This window comes from Lipotes vexillifer, unplaced genomic scaffold (genome assembly GCF_000442215.2).
Source record: "Lipotes vexillifer unplaced genomic scaffold, Lipotes_vexillifer_v1.1 scaffold25, whole genome shotgun sequence".
In the NCBI taxonomy this organism is placed as follows: Eukaryota; Metazoa; Chordata; class Mammalia; order Artiodactyla; family Lipotidae; genus Lipotes; species Lipotes vexillifer.
The window spans coordinates 1,807,947-1,822,501 of record NW_006792881.1 but is presented as its reverse complement, the minus strand read 5'-3'; the positions used below and the strand labels follow the sequence as shown (position 1 = coordinate 1,822,501).

At 36.3% G+C, this 14,555-nt stretch overlaps 1 protein-coding gene across 2 annotated transcripts in view; it reads left to right on the top strand.

Annotated features, from left to right (window-relative positions):
- Positions 1 to 14,555, top strand: part of KIAA0586 (KIAA0586 ortholog) — a 107,832-nt gene that overhangs the window by 57,608 nt on the left and 35,669 nt on the right. For both annotated transcript variants that reach the window (XM_007466046.1, XM_007466045.1), the window contains 2 exons: positions 1,696 to 1,830; positions 6,641 to 6,818. In XM_007466046.1, coding sequence (XP_007466108.1) covers positions 1,696 to 1,830; positions 6,641 to 6,818 — 313 coding nt within the window. The remainder of the gene's footprint in view (positions 1 to 1,695; positions 1,831 to 6,640; positions 6,819 to 14,555) is intronic.

Here is a 14,555-nt window from a genome sequence, read left to right as displayed (position 1 = left end):
ATTTTGAGTTCTAATAGGAGCTATCTGAATCCTAAAGCTTGAGTTGCAAGCAGCTGGGTGTGTGTGTCCGGTGTTTGTCAAGTCCAACAAACAAAAAGCAAAAGATGCCATGTAGCATCTTTACACTATTAAAGACACAATAGGGTAAAGATGCCAAATCTGGAGATTCATATATTCAAGTAATAAAATGTGTTAAAACAATTTACTTTACTACATGTAGGAGTATGAAATAATTAATGAAGGAGAGTTTTGATAAGATTTTAATAGGGCAGTTACTTTTTTAACAGTAATTATTTATTACAAGTAATTGAGTCTGTTCTGAAGAGAGTGGAAATCACTTTTATAAAATAATATGCGGGGGAAGCATAAAGGAGAAGTCTTTGTTTTCAGAGAAGCATTACACTAACATTTGGCTTACTTAATATGTCATTAGGGCATTTTTATCCATTCTTAGAACTTTATCATGGTGCCAAAGCACATTTAAGTTTGTTTAAATAGCTGAACTGAACCAGGACTAAATTATAACATCTTTCTTTTTTTACATTTGAAACTAAACTTTAATTTTCATATTTTTACTAAGCCTAAATCAGATATGCTACAAATTCATGATAAAGTCACATGCAGAAATACAATCTTGAAAAAGACTAACTTTGCAGTTATGTACCAGTAGGTATTTATCTGTGTACACCTGGGGGATAAAGACTTGTACTGCAGAGTTAAACTTTATTTCATTAAATGTAAGATACTTAAGTAAAAAAAAAATACTATTAATGGAGTATAAAATCATGCTAATCCTTGTATTTACAAGGGAATCCAGTTTTCTGATTCCAGTTTTCTGTGGCCCACACTGTCCTTCATTTTCGGGACTGGTCTATTTTGAGGCACCAAGAAGTCTAAGCTGGGTCTTCCAACTAGGGCTTTCAGTACCTGCTCCCTAGCGAGTACTGGAGGTCAGCGCCAAGGCAAATGGACAATCAAAGGTCTATAGGTGCCTCAGCATATTTCTGCAGTTTTTCATTTCTGCCTGTGGTCCAGGTTGCACCACTGCTACGGTGCTTTGCCCCCATTGCCACACCGGGGGCACAGCTTTGTGTGCTGCATCAACATGAAGCAGGAAACCGTGTGAGCCAAAAACTTGATGACACTGTATAAAACATTTATGAATCATTGTAACTCAATCACATGGGACAAAGGGTCCAACTTTCATATGATTTTATAGTAAATATCTAGTTTAAATGTAACCCAATTATTTTATACTGTTATTTACATTTGAGGCAAAAATAAAGGGTTTTTAGTATAGTTGAATGGAAGTGAGATCTAAATGATAATAAAGAGTCCATCTTGGGCTTCCCTGGTGGCGCAGTGGTTGAGAGTCCGCCTGCCGATGCAGGGGACGCGGGTTCGTGCCCCGGTCTGGGAGGATCCCACGTACCGCGGAGCGGCTGGGCCCGTGAGCCGTGGCCGCTGGGCCTGTGTGTCCGGAGCCTGTGCTCCGCAACGGGAGAGGCCACGGCAGTGAGAGGCCCACGCACCGCAAAAAAAAAAAAAAAAAAAAGAGTCCATCTTCTTTCTGTAAAGTGCTAATATGACCATGTCCATGATGACTGTTAAGTTTTATTAATCATAAATTATGAAAAATGTAATTGATGGATTAATTTTTGTTTTTTTATTGTATTGTCTTTATATTTTACTTAGGAAGATGATCCTCCCAGCGAAGGACAAGTGATTAGGATGCCCCATAAGGAAATTCATGCTGATGCAATTCTTTCTGTTCTTGCTAAACAAAACCAGGAATCGTTAGTTTCACAGCAAATGGTCTATCATTCAGAGGTATTTTTTAACCTTAATTTTCTTTCTGTTAGATCTAAATACAGGAAAAAGATAACAAAAATATTCCTACTTTTAGTTAAAGCACTCTAATACTTCAGCTTACTCAGGGATCAGCCTTGCAGTAACTTTAACCTAGAACTGTAGTTGTGAGTTTTACAGCTGAAAGGAATTTAAGCCATCTGTTCCAACTCTCTTATTCAACAGATGAAAAAAGCTGAAGCCCTTTTAAATGATTTGTGAGGATCGTTCATTCATTCTTTCTTTGTTTCTGCAACCATTTACTGAGCATCTACTATATGCCAGACATAACCTCCAAAAAGGTACAAAGATGAATGAGGCAGGGTCCCTGCCTTTAAGCAGCTTACAGTCCTGCAGGGAGAAAAGAGCTTAAACAATTACTCTACCATGCAGTAACTGATCAAATAGCTGGAGAAGTAGATTGAACAATATGATCGTAAAGAACCTTGTAGGCCATGCTAAGGCTTGGACACTATGGAGCCCCTTAAGATATTTTTGGGCAAGGGAGTCACAGGCTAAGATATTTAGGAAGACATATGGAGCCGTGGACAAGTGAGGCAAAGATAGAGGTTTGTCAGAACATCACTGGAGTAGTCCAGAATGAGAACATGAACAAAGGCAATTAAGTAGAGATAGAAAGAAGAGAGATTTAAATTTAAGAGTACTGATTGGCAGTAATTGGTCACTGGTTAAGGGAAGTTGTGGTTGTGTAGCTCTTGGCTTAGAAAAGCAGAGAAGAGTGCCAAGTATTGTGGGGAAGGTAATGAATTTGATTTGAAACATTAAGTTTAAGGTGCTTAAGGAAATTCCAGGTGGAAATGTACAGTGTAGTTGCTCAGGCTGGTTAATGATAAAGGTGGGACTAGGATTCTTGATTCTATTTAGTATTCTTTCTATTGTATTTGGTTGTCTTTGCTTGAACAGGTGTGACACTGGCTGTAGATGAGCTGAAGATCTGAGGACTATACAGAATCCAAGGAGATGGCTGGCTTTATTTTCTATTAATTTTTATCTTAAAAATTTTAATTCTTAGGAAAGGTAGAAGAAAAAAGATATGGAACTTAGTAATGGAAAAAATGGAAATTTAACTTACTCTTTCTTATTGAAAAATGACTAAATTTTCTGCAACTTTACTTAGCTATTGACCAAAAATTGATTTCACTGGAAAGATACTAGTTCTGATTGCTGTTGCTAAACTCAAGAAAGTACTCTCATAGCTGTAGAAACCAGTAGGCTGAGAGAGAAAGAGGAGAGAGAAAATGAGACAGACAAATGGCACAAAAAAATAGTAGAAATGTCAGTGTAGTTTAAAAGTTCCACTAACTAATCCCTCTTTCCTTCATTTTGGAAATCAGTAATATTGGTTCATTTATTCATTCGATGCTCAGACTTTTCCATCTTTTTAATGCTGGGAAATTTCTCTCACTACTTTTTCAATTTTTTTCTTCCTCTCATTTTTTCCCCCTCTGGCTAGAACTGTTATTTCCAGACATTAACACTTCTGCTTCTGTTTGTTTTACCTCTTAGACTTTCTATGTCTTCATTCTTTCCTACTCTCTTCTGGGAGAGTTCTTCAATCTGATCTGCCAACCACTAAGTTGTTCTTTAGCCTACTATTTATCTGATTTATTATATTTTTCATATCTGATAGTCTTACTTGGTTCTGTTTTTTAATGATTTTTTCTTTCACATTGTTAATATCTTTCTTTATTCCTTGTGTGTATGTGTGTATGATTAATGTTTTTCACTTTTTTTTTAAACACTAATTGATTCCTCGAATATCTGTTTCTTTTTTCTTTTTTTAACATCTTTACTGGAGTATAATTGCTTTACAATGATGTGTTAGTTTCTGCTTTATAAGAGTATCTGTTTCTTTTGGTATATGAACTCATGTTCCAGGGCCGGGGTAGGTGGGGTGGCAGCGGTGGGAATAAGCTATTCTGTGAGAAATTGTATTGCGTAAGGACTAAAATCAGGCCATAGTCTGTTCCTGTGAATGTAAGAAGAGAGGAGGAGATGAGCCCCAGGGATGGGCATCTCAGGCAGCACAGAACCACTATTGATCGTGGCCACTGCTGTTTGCTGGTACTCTACCGTTCAGTGTTTCTGATGGTTGTTGTGTCTTTAAAACCCTTAGGAAGAAGTTTCTTTGGGAAGTTTTGTATTCCTGTCCTGGGGTGAAGAAGGGAGAAAGTGAAGGAATGGATGGTCATGGGTTCCTGGTCAGATGTCATCCATAACTTTTTACCCCAGCTGGGCCTTCATGCTCCCTGATGTTACTCTGGGGTACTAGTATCTGCAGCCCAGATTGTTACCAAGATCTTTATGGTTAAGGGACAAGCAGTGATGATCTCACGTTAATGAGGGAAAAAGGGAATGACAGCAGCACTTTGTACCAATCTTTCTTCTCACTAAACCTCCTCTAGCGACCCTCCTCCTCAGGATGCAGCCCCTTTCTCCCCACACACACCAAGTCAAGCTAGTCGTCAGTCTTTCTTAGTGGTTTTTCACAACTTTTACTTAGTTCTCAGAATCCTGGTTTCTTCCCACTTATGTAGTTACTACAACATTGTTTGGGGAACAGGGAGCTGGCAGCCTTTGTTAGTGTGCCATCTTGGCTAGACCAGAAGCCCAGAAGTTGGAATTTTATCCTTTCCAGATCTTTTTCTAAGCATCTAAGCATTTGCATATGTGTGTTTGTGTGTGGTCATGTGTGGATAATTTTGAGGTATGTGTATGTGTTTTTCTGCCATCTGATTCTTAAAATTTAACTATAAATCCTAAAGATCCACCATATCCTTTTTATCTACCATGTAGTATACCCTAGTTTAATTATTCTACTGTTGAAGGATTTTTAGATTGGTTCCAATTTTTTTTCTCTCCAAACTGTAATAAGAATAAAATCCTTTTTACGTTATGAGGAATTGCCTTTCTATAGAAGATGAGGGGTGGAATTACTCAAAAGGCACGAGCATTTATAATTTAAATAGACACTAATAAATTGCTTTTCAACTATATGAGATTCCTTTCCAACACCACATATGATATATATATATATATATATATATATATATATATATATATATATTTTTTTTTTTTGTGGTACGCGGGCCTTTCACTGTTGTGGCCTCTCCTGTTGCGGAGCACGGGCTCCGGACGCGCAGGCTCAGCGGCCATGGCTCACGGGCCCAGCCGCTCTGCGGCATGTGGGATCTTCCCGGACTGGGGCACGAACCCGTGTCCCCTGCATCAGCAGGTGGACTCTCAAACCACTGTGCCACCAGGGAAGCCCACATATGATATTTTTAATCTTAAATTTTTGCCAGTCTGATTAACAGCGACATTTAGTGCGTTATCCTACATTTACAGAACTATCAAACATTTGTTTTATTTGTAATAAGAACTAGTAGTAATGATACATTTGTAAGTTAAAATATTGCTTTGGTAAGGAAATAGTAACCATTCTTTGTGCTTAAACAACTCTTTGCCGAGAGGGAGCATCAGGTCAGTGAGAGTAGTCTGATGACAAAACTGCAATTTGTACATTTATGTGGATGGGCCAGGTGTACTACTAGAGATCATAGGTAGCCTAACTTAGAATTGACATGAGTCTGAGCTTTGAGTATAATATTAAAATGATAACTGCTTATGAGTACGAGAGCATTTTGTGAATAGGGAAGCTGAATCTTCAGTAGGGTCATAGAGTATTAAGGTGTTAAGTAGTTCAGCAGTTACAAGTACCTTAAAAAATTGGTTCACAACAGAGAAGGTACTATATATTGCACAACATTTATATGGTAGTGGCAGAGTAATATAGGCACTGTGAAATATTTCTAATTAATTTCTAGGGAAAATGTATATGCTGTCATTCTAAACTTTGCCCAAGAATCTCCAAGGGTTTTATATTAATTGCAAAACAATCTTTTTCTTTTTAAAGGGTGTTGAGCAACTGATATTCTTAAAGAAAAGTCAGATTACGGGATAAGGGGAGCTACAATTCTGTAGAGGATAATTAGGGCAAATTGTAGAAAATCTTGAATGATGAGCTAAACAGTTAGATTTTATTTTGTAATCAACAGAGTCATCAAAGATGTTTCAGCAGTGATTTCTTCATATATTCTAGTAAAAAAACTCTACTTGGTTGAAATTAAACTCCTTTTAATAAAAAACATGAGAACTCTCATATACTGGAATTTTTATTCAGTTCTTGATTAGTAAACTCATTTATTAGAATATCTCCAAGTCACAAGATGTGCTAGTGATTAAGGCATATTATTTTTAATACCAAAAGAAAATAGAATTCATCATTTTTTTAGTTTTTATTTATTTCATATATTTGATAAACATATTCATACTTTTTGTACATTTTCATCAGTTGTTTTATTATAAAGTTCACACTAACAACTTTAGCCAATTTTCAGTCATAAAGAACAAGAGGTGAATTTTCTATTCTTCTAATTAAGCTGTATGAACAATGTATAATGTGTGACAGCATTTAGTGTTTTAAATAATAACATTTTTCCGGTGTGTTTTATTGTTGTCTAATTTGGAGGTTGAAGAAAACAGATAATGGGTATTTAACTTCATAAGAAATAAGATATGGAGAACAAAGCCTGCACTTAGATATCTTATTAAACTAACTTTCCTGTAGCGTGTATGTGGCATAATAAGGACTTCCTAAAATAGCTTTCAAGTAGTCATGTGGTCTGCATCATGATACATTTGACAAATATTTCTTGTTTTGACTTGATTTTAATGTAATGTTTGTAACAATGGTTTCTACTTTTTACAGGACTTGGAAGACAGTGTAGGTGAACTTAGTGAAGGACAAAGGCCCAGGCTGACAGCAGCAGCAGAGAACATCTTAATGGGACATTCCGCCTATATGCAGCAGCCTGTAACTAACGCAGAGTCTTCAGATCAAAGATGTGCTCCTAAGCCATTATCTCAGCAGTGTGACACAGCTACAGGTATACACCAAAATATTGCTTCTTGATGTATTTGTCTGTTAGAATATTCACTTCGAATCCCATCATACTTTTTTGGTACTGTTTCCATGTTGAATGCTGTATTCTGTTTTGTATTATAATCGACAGTAGTGTTCCTAATCTGAATTAAGAAAAGCATAACTATTTTCAGGTAGGGGCTTACAAAATTTCCTTATTAAAAGGGATATTCATAATTGAAAAGTTTGATAATGACTTTTTCTATGGTATTTATAGCAGTATTTCCCCAAAGTGTTGGTACGTGAATCACTGGATGGAGCATGAGATAATTTTGGTAATATGCATGTGTCCACCTAAAAATTTTTAATAGTGATGTATTTATTTTAATATATACTGGAAAAATATAACCAGCACATCAAAACTGTGACATAACAGATCTTGCGTAGCACAATGTTAAATTAGGTAGTGCTGTAGACGTTCACTCTTCTGACTCAGTGCTCAGTGTACTCGGGACTGTTTTGGAATTTTATTAACTAAACTTTCTGCTGTAACACTTTGGGAATAAGAGTAGAATAGAGAATACCAATTTCTAGCATATGTAGTTGATTTTCATTATTTATAGTACTTATGTCCTGTAGAGTCACCAGAAACATTGAATTAGCAAATACTGAGCCACTGCTTCTAGGGGAAATACAAGGTTAGGTTCCTGTGAGCCTCTGATTATAACATTTTTGACAGTTGATCAATACATAACTTTGTTTTATGTGTGTTTCTATTTAAGGACACTTATTTAATATATATTGTTGATTCATTAACATTGAATCTCACGGCCAACAGCACTTAACTCATTCCTGAATGAAACTTATCTAACACATATATTTTTTCTGTAAGGCCCATCGCAGCCTTCTTGCACTTAGGTACACTAGAGAGCACTTCTGCACTATGTTTGGGGGCCATTTTAAACACCCACAAAATCACCAACAAAGCGTTAAAAAATGTGAAAAATGTGTCACTAAATAGACAGCGAAAAAGAACACTTGGTAAGAGCTGATAAGAAAGCAGAGCAGCACCGTGTTCAACCTCATCTGCTGAAGTGTGTGTAGGGTGATTCAGGTTTCTGCTGCTCTACACATGTCCACAAATGACTGTGAACGTGCTGTGAAAATTGATTTCAGGGTTACAAATAAATTTTATCAGATAGGTGAATTTGCAGAAATGGAATCTTCAAATTAATGAGGATCAACTATATTCTCATTTATTGATTTTCTCATGCCCATTGCTGCATTCTCTTAAATGGAAAGAACTTCTGGAGGTATGCAGATTTGCCAGAAGTTAGAAGAGGAGATGCTGGAAGTTAGAAAAACCTTGGCACAGAGTATGAGCGAACACCTTATCATTCAGAGCTGAGAGACATTCAAGACTGAATTTTCTATGGGAATGAATGTAAATTAATATTTGAATTATTTATTTTATGCACATAGTAAGAGTATTAATTTTTTTACATTTTTAAAAATGTGGCATTAAAATATGACTTCTATATTTGTATCCAGCTAACCGTGCAGAGTGCAATTAAATAGAATTGACACTAGATGGCTCTCGCAGATCACTTGAGAGCTGCTTGGTACTTGGCGAACAAAGAGGTACTTGTTAAATTGTTACAGAAAATAAAAATAAATAAATAATAAATGTTATAGAATAAAATCCATGAGGATATATCCTGTTTAGCCCCTCCTTATACCCTGGTATCACCTAGCAGATTACCTATAGTACAGTTCATTTTTAATTGTAGGCACACTATAGATATTTATTTAATTTAATTGGAAAAAATAATAAGTAATGTGGCGTAAGATTGAGCATATAGATGGGTCAGTATGACAGAGTGGCCAAGAGCTTGAGCTTTTGGAGTTTCAGAAGTCAGTTTGAATTCCAGCTCTATTTTTGGGCAAGTAACAATCTTTCTGAGCCCAAGTTTCTTCATCTATCAAGTGGGGATAATATTAATGTATTAGTTACCTATTGCTATGTAACAAATTACCCCCAAATTTAGCAGATGTAGACAGCAAACATTTATTATCTCACACATTTCTGAAAGTTATGAATCTGGGAGTAGCTTAGCTGCATGGTTCTCAGGATCTCTCATGAAGGTGTAGTCAAGCTGTTGGCTAGAGCTGCAGTCATATGAGGGCTTCAGCTAGGGTTGGAGGATCTATTTTCCAAGCTCACTCACATGGCTGCTGGCAAGATGCCTCAGTTCCTCATTACTGGAACCTTTCTATAGAGCTATCATGACATGGCAGCTGGCTTTTCCCAGAGTGGATGATCTGAGACAAAGTGAACAACCAAGATGGAAACCACGATGTCTTTTATAACCTAGTCTCAGAAGTGACATGCCATTATTTCTGCCACATTCTGTTGATAACAGAGACCAATCCTGGAATAATATTGTAGGGGACTACAGAAAGGTGTGAATACCAGGACCCAGATGTTAGGGGACCATCGTGGAGGCTGCTTACCAGAAACAATATCTACCTCCTAAGGTTATTAGGGGTGGGTAGTAGGTGACAATGCACATAAAGTAGTTAGCACTGTGCTTGGCACATGGTAACTGTTACTATCTTTAATAATGCTTGGAGAATGTAAAAATATCAGTACCTTCTCAAATGTATTTAATGGAACCAGAAACTATCCACAGTTGCTTAAAAGGAAGGTGCCTATAGAGAGCTAGTTTGTTCCTCTTGCTTTAAGTATTTTGTTACATTATGTTTACTGTAGAAGAATGAGTCCCAGTGTATCACTATTTCCGCTACTGGCTAATCTCATGCCTTTCATGTTGATTTTTAGTAACTTTGTTTACAGAGGCTCAGCTATTCTTACCTTGCCTGTCCCCACCCCTGCTTATTTTCAGAAAGCATCCTATTTGCAACCTATAGTCCCCTATCACTGTTTCTAATTCTGAGGCTTTCACGTTGGGTTGAGTAACAAAAAGATGCTAAATAAGGTTTGAAGAATTGTCTCGAGAACCCTAAAGTGTAAACTGTTATTTTGAACAAACTGTGAGGACTCTGGGACTTACTACCAATTATAGCTCTTCATTTACTCAGAAAACTTGTATTGAGTACCTACTGTGTACTCGGTACCAATATATTAGTACAATATTAGGGTCTTGAGATGCAGAGGTAATAGACATCTGCTCTCAAGGAAGTTTACAAACTCGTGTAGAAGAATATGAGACAGCAGTTTTAATATTGTGTGATTAATGCACAACACAGACTGCTTTGGGAGCGCAGAGGAGGAACAGCCCACACATGAGAGCTCAGAGAAGGTTTCCCACAAGAGCCAATGTGAAAATGAATCTTAGAGGAATTAGCCAGATGATGAAGTGTGATAAGCACGTTCTAGTTTATTCATTTACTTATTCAGAAAATATTTTTTGAGTGCTTGCTCTGCTCTAAGCACAGTCTAGGTGGTAGGAATATAAAACCTGGTAAGGCCTAATCCATAATGAATTTTTTCTCTAGTAGAGGTAGTAGAGAGAAGGCAAAAACATGCAATAAATTACTGTAGTTATTGTGAAGCAGTCCGTATGGGATGGGAGTACAGGTCAGTTGTAGCTGGGGAGGGCAATCAAGAAAGACTTCATGTGTGAGGAGCTAACTTGAAATGAGTTCTCAATGATGAATAGATGTTTGCTGTGTAGTAAGTGTAAGAGAAACCTCCAAGGCAGAATATGCAATGAGACAAGGGGATAAAGTAAAAAAAAACAAAACAGTGAAACTTAAGTGGAGAAATGTAAGTACTTTATCAGTGAATTAGACTTTAGGATGCAATGGGATTGGAACAGTAGCAGAAACCAGGTGGATATAGATAATAATATCAAGTGGTTTTTTGATTTACTCTAAGACAGTAGAGATTCGTTTGTGTGCAAAATGGAAAGTAATTCCAATCTTACTTTATATTTATGCCCATGGAAAATTCAGTCTTGAATTTCTGTCAATTCTGAATGTTTTGTGATATTCACAGATCCATTAAAGATTGTATGTAAATGAGTGATATGATCATATTTGCCTTTTATTTAGCAAGATCATGTGAGGTGCAGTGTGATGGATAGATTGCAGAGGATTAAGACTGGAGGCAAGGAGCCTCTGGCTTAGGCAGTTATTAAAGTAAACCTGGCGAGACATTATTCAGCAGCGAAGAAATATGAAAAGGGAGACTTGAGAGACAATTGAGGAGGAGCGTGGACGAGACTTAGCTGAATATGAGCGGCGCAAAAGAAGGGAGGGTCTAAGATGACTCCAGGTTTGGGCTAGAACGATTGGATAGATGGTATTTCCATTCGCTGAGGGAGGGAGGGATTCTGGAAGAAAGACAGAATTAGGAGGAAATAAGAATGAGTGGGGTTTCATCTATGTGGAATTTGAGGTACCTTTGGGTTTCATACAAATGGAATAATTTATTAGACAGGCAAGAACCAAAGCTGCTGCTGGCACTGGCAATTCAAGCAGACTTAGTCTTCTCTGAAAGTCTACCATGGTTGCTTTTTCAAAGCAGTAAGGTTCTAGAAAAGTAAAATTAGGGATTTTAAATTATGGTTAATTAAATTTGTCTTGAATAGAATAATACTTTAAGTGTCCCTCTTACAAAGGGCTAACTAACGTACATTACACTCAATGAGCATACTTTTTAGAAGTGACACAGCAAGTTCAACATTGTTGTGATTGCTGTCATGGAATCCTTTCCCGATCCCTTATCACTGGGTTAGGTACCTTCAAATATGCTCTCTGTGTAGTCCTCCAATGTCGCCTGCCTAATGTTGCTCTTATCACACTGATTTGTAATCTCACTTGAAAATGGAGACTTTATCTTGTCCACTGTCATAGCCCTGTCATCTAGCAGAGTATGTGTAGCATAGTCAGTAAATATAGGTTAAGTGATAGGGTGTTATATGGGCTGAAAGCTATTATGCACTTTTAATGCTTTGGGGAGATGTTTGATTATACACTTTCTTTGTTTCTATATTTAATTTTTTTCTTCTTTTATCACAATTTACCTTGTGTCCTTTTTTTTTTTTTTTTTTTTTTTTTGCAGTACGCGGGCCTCTCACTGTTGTGGCCTCTCCCGTTGCAGAGCACAGGCTCTGTACGTGCAGGCTCAGTGACCATGGCTCACGGGCCCAGCCGCTCCGCGGCATGTGGGATCCTCCCGGACCGGGGCATGAACCCGTGTCCCCTGCATCGGCAGGCGGACTCTCAACCACTGCGCCACCAGGGAAGCCCCCTTGTGTCCTTTCTAATTAACTTTTTTCTTTACACCCATACATCAGCCACATATCATTTTACAGAAAAATAAAATATGATTATATCATATATTACTTTAAGTTATACTCTTTTTTTGAGTACTCTTCATCTACCCCTCCTCCTCACATTTTCTCCTGTCCCACTTTATGCCTTGACTCGTGTTAAGATTCTGGTATGTAACCTTCCTGTTTTTTTTTTCCTTATGCATATATAATAATTATATACACACACACATACATTATACATGATAGGTACATATGATGTGTGTGTATTTGTTGTCATTTTACAAGTTGAGATTGTGTCATGCACACTCGCCTGCATTTTTTTTTCACCCAGTAAACCCTGCAGAAATTACTCCACGTCAAGTAGTAGTGCTTAAATTCATCTTTTTATTGACTTTTTATCCACTTTTAGTATGGATTTCCAATAATGTATTCAGTCATTGGTCTGTTGATGAATATTTACTTTATTATCATTTCGCACCTACTATAAACAGTGCTAAAGTAAATATTCACACATGTGTATCCTAACATATTGCTGCATTTTATATTTAGGGAATAGTTTCCCAGAAGTAGTTACTGGGCCCAAGGGAAAATATATTTAAAAATTTAAAATAGATATACCAAGTTGCTGTCTTAGAAATTTAAACTAATTTATTTTTATTAGTAATATATTACAACCTTCCCTCTATATCCCTTCCAGAAATTGTGTTTACTACTATTTTTATTTTTGTCAGTTAAAGTATAACGATATGGCTGACTACTGCTGAGTTTATGTTTGTTGGCTATTTGTATTTGCTCTTCTGTGAATTACCTACTTAAGTTTTTCCCCCGTCTGTTAGGTTCTAAGTTTTTCTTGTAACTTTGTGAGACCTATTTCTGTATTTTAGATATTTTCTATCATCTGTATTGCAAATGTCTTTTCCCAAATTTGTACTTTGTTCATTGACATTATTTATATTATTTTCCATATAATTAAAAAAAATTTATAGAGTTATTTACATCTTTTATACTTCCTGTGTTTTCATCACATGGTTAGGTTTCCCCCAATACAAGCTTACACCTGTAGTCTCAGATTCTTTTTGCAAGTTCATTATTTAGTATATATTTATATTTAAGTCTATCTGGAATTTATTTTTGCAAGTGGGGTAAGGTAGAAGTGCAATTTGATTTTCTTCCAGATAAGTAGTCAGTTGTGCCAATTATTATGTATCTTTTTCCTACTGAATTGAAATATCAACCAATTTGTATATTAAATTCTCATAGATGTAGGAATTTTTTTTTTCTCAATTCTTTATTCTAAGTATTCTAGATTCCTTAGGATCTAAAACACATTGGACTACTGTGTCTTTATGGTACATTCTGTTATCTGATAGGGCAAGTTTACTTTTTAAAGTAAATTTTCCTGGGGCTTCCCTGGTGGCACAGTGGTTGAGGGCCCGCCTGCCAATGCAGGGGACACGGGTTTGTGCCCCGGTCCGGGAGGATCCCACATGCTGCGGAGCGGCTGGGCCCGTGAGCCATGGCCGCTGAGCCTGCACGTCCGGAGCCTGTGCTCCGCAACGGGAGAGCCGCAACAGTAAGAGGCCCGTGTACTGCAAAAAAAAAAAAAAAAAAAATTTTACTGCTTTTCTTGACAATTCTCAGGCATTTATTCTTCCATATAAACTCTAAAATTATGTTTTTCAATTAAAAATCACCCTGATTGGAATTGTGCTAATTTATATATTAATATTGGAAGAATTGACATTTTTATATGTATGTATAAAAATACATTTTATGTATTTTACTATTTGTCCAGATCTTGTTTTGTGCTCTTCAATAAGATTTCATAATTTTCTTCATTTTCTTCTTCTATACCTTTCTTAATTATTTTACAGTTCTGGTCACTATAGTAAAAGATTATTTTTCTATTTCTAAGTGCATATTGCATAATATAGAGAGAAACCAATGACTTTTGTATATTTTTTTAGCATCCAGTCATAGTACCAAATTGTCTTATTAATTCTAATAAAATTCTTTTTCCTCACTAGGGACTCTAGAGCTTTCTAGGTATATAATCATATAATCAGTACAAAAAGTTTTTGTATGTATGAGTTCTTTTATCTTAATTCATTTGCCAGTCTTAAGAAAATGTAGGAAAAGTGACATAGGAATAGAAAAAGCCATATCAGAATATAAAAAGGCCAATATGAGGCTTGGAACAATGGTTGCTCTAAATGATGCATGTTATTAAAATTCTTTAAATTAATCTTATAAATAAAATGAGAATAAAACAGGTAATAATTTTGAGAAATTGTTTTGTGTAGATCAAATTCTGGAAAGGTAGAACTTAAAAGTCAGTGTATGTATTCTGCTTTATATAAAACCCACCTAAAATTATAGATTAACATAAAAAAACCAGAGAGTGCTTATTTGCTAAACCTAAGAAATTGTCAACATACTGCCCTTAAATGGAAAATACC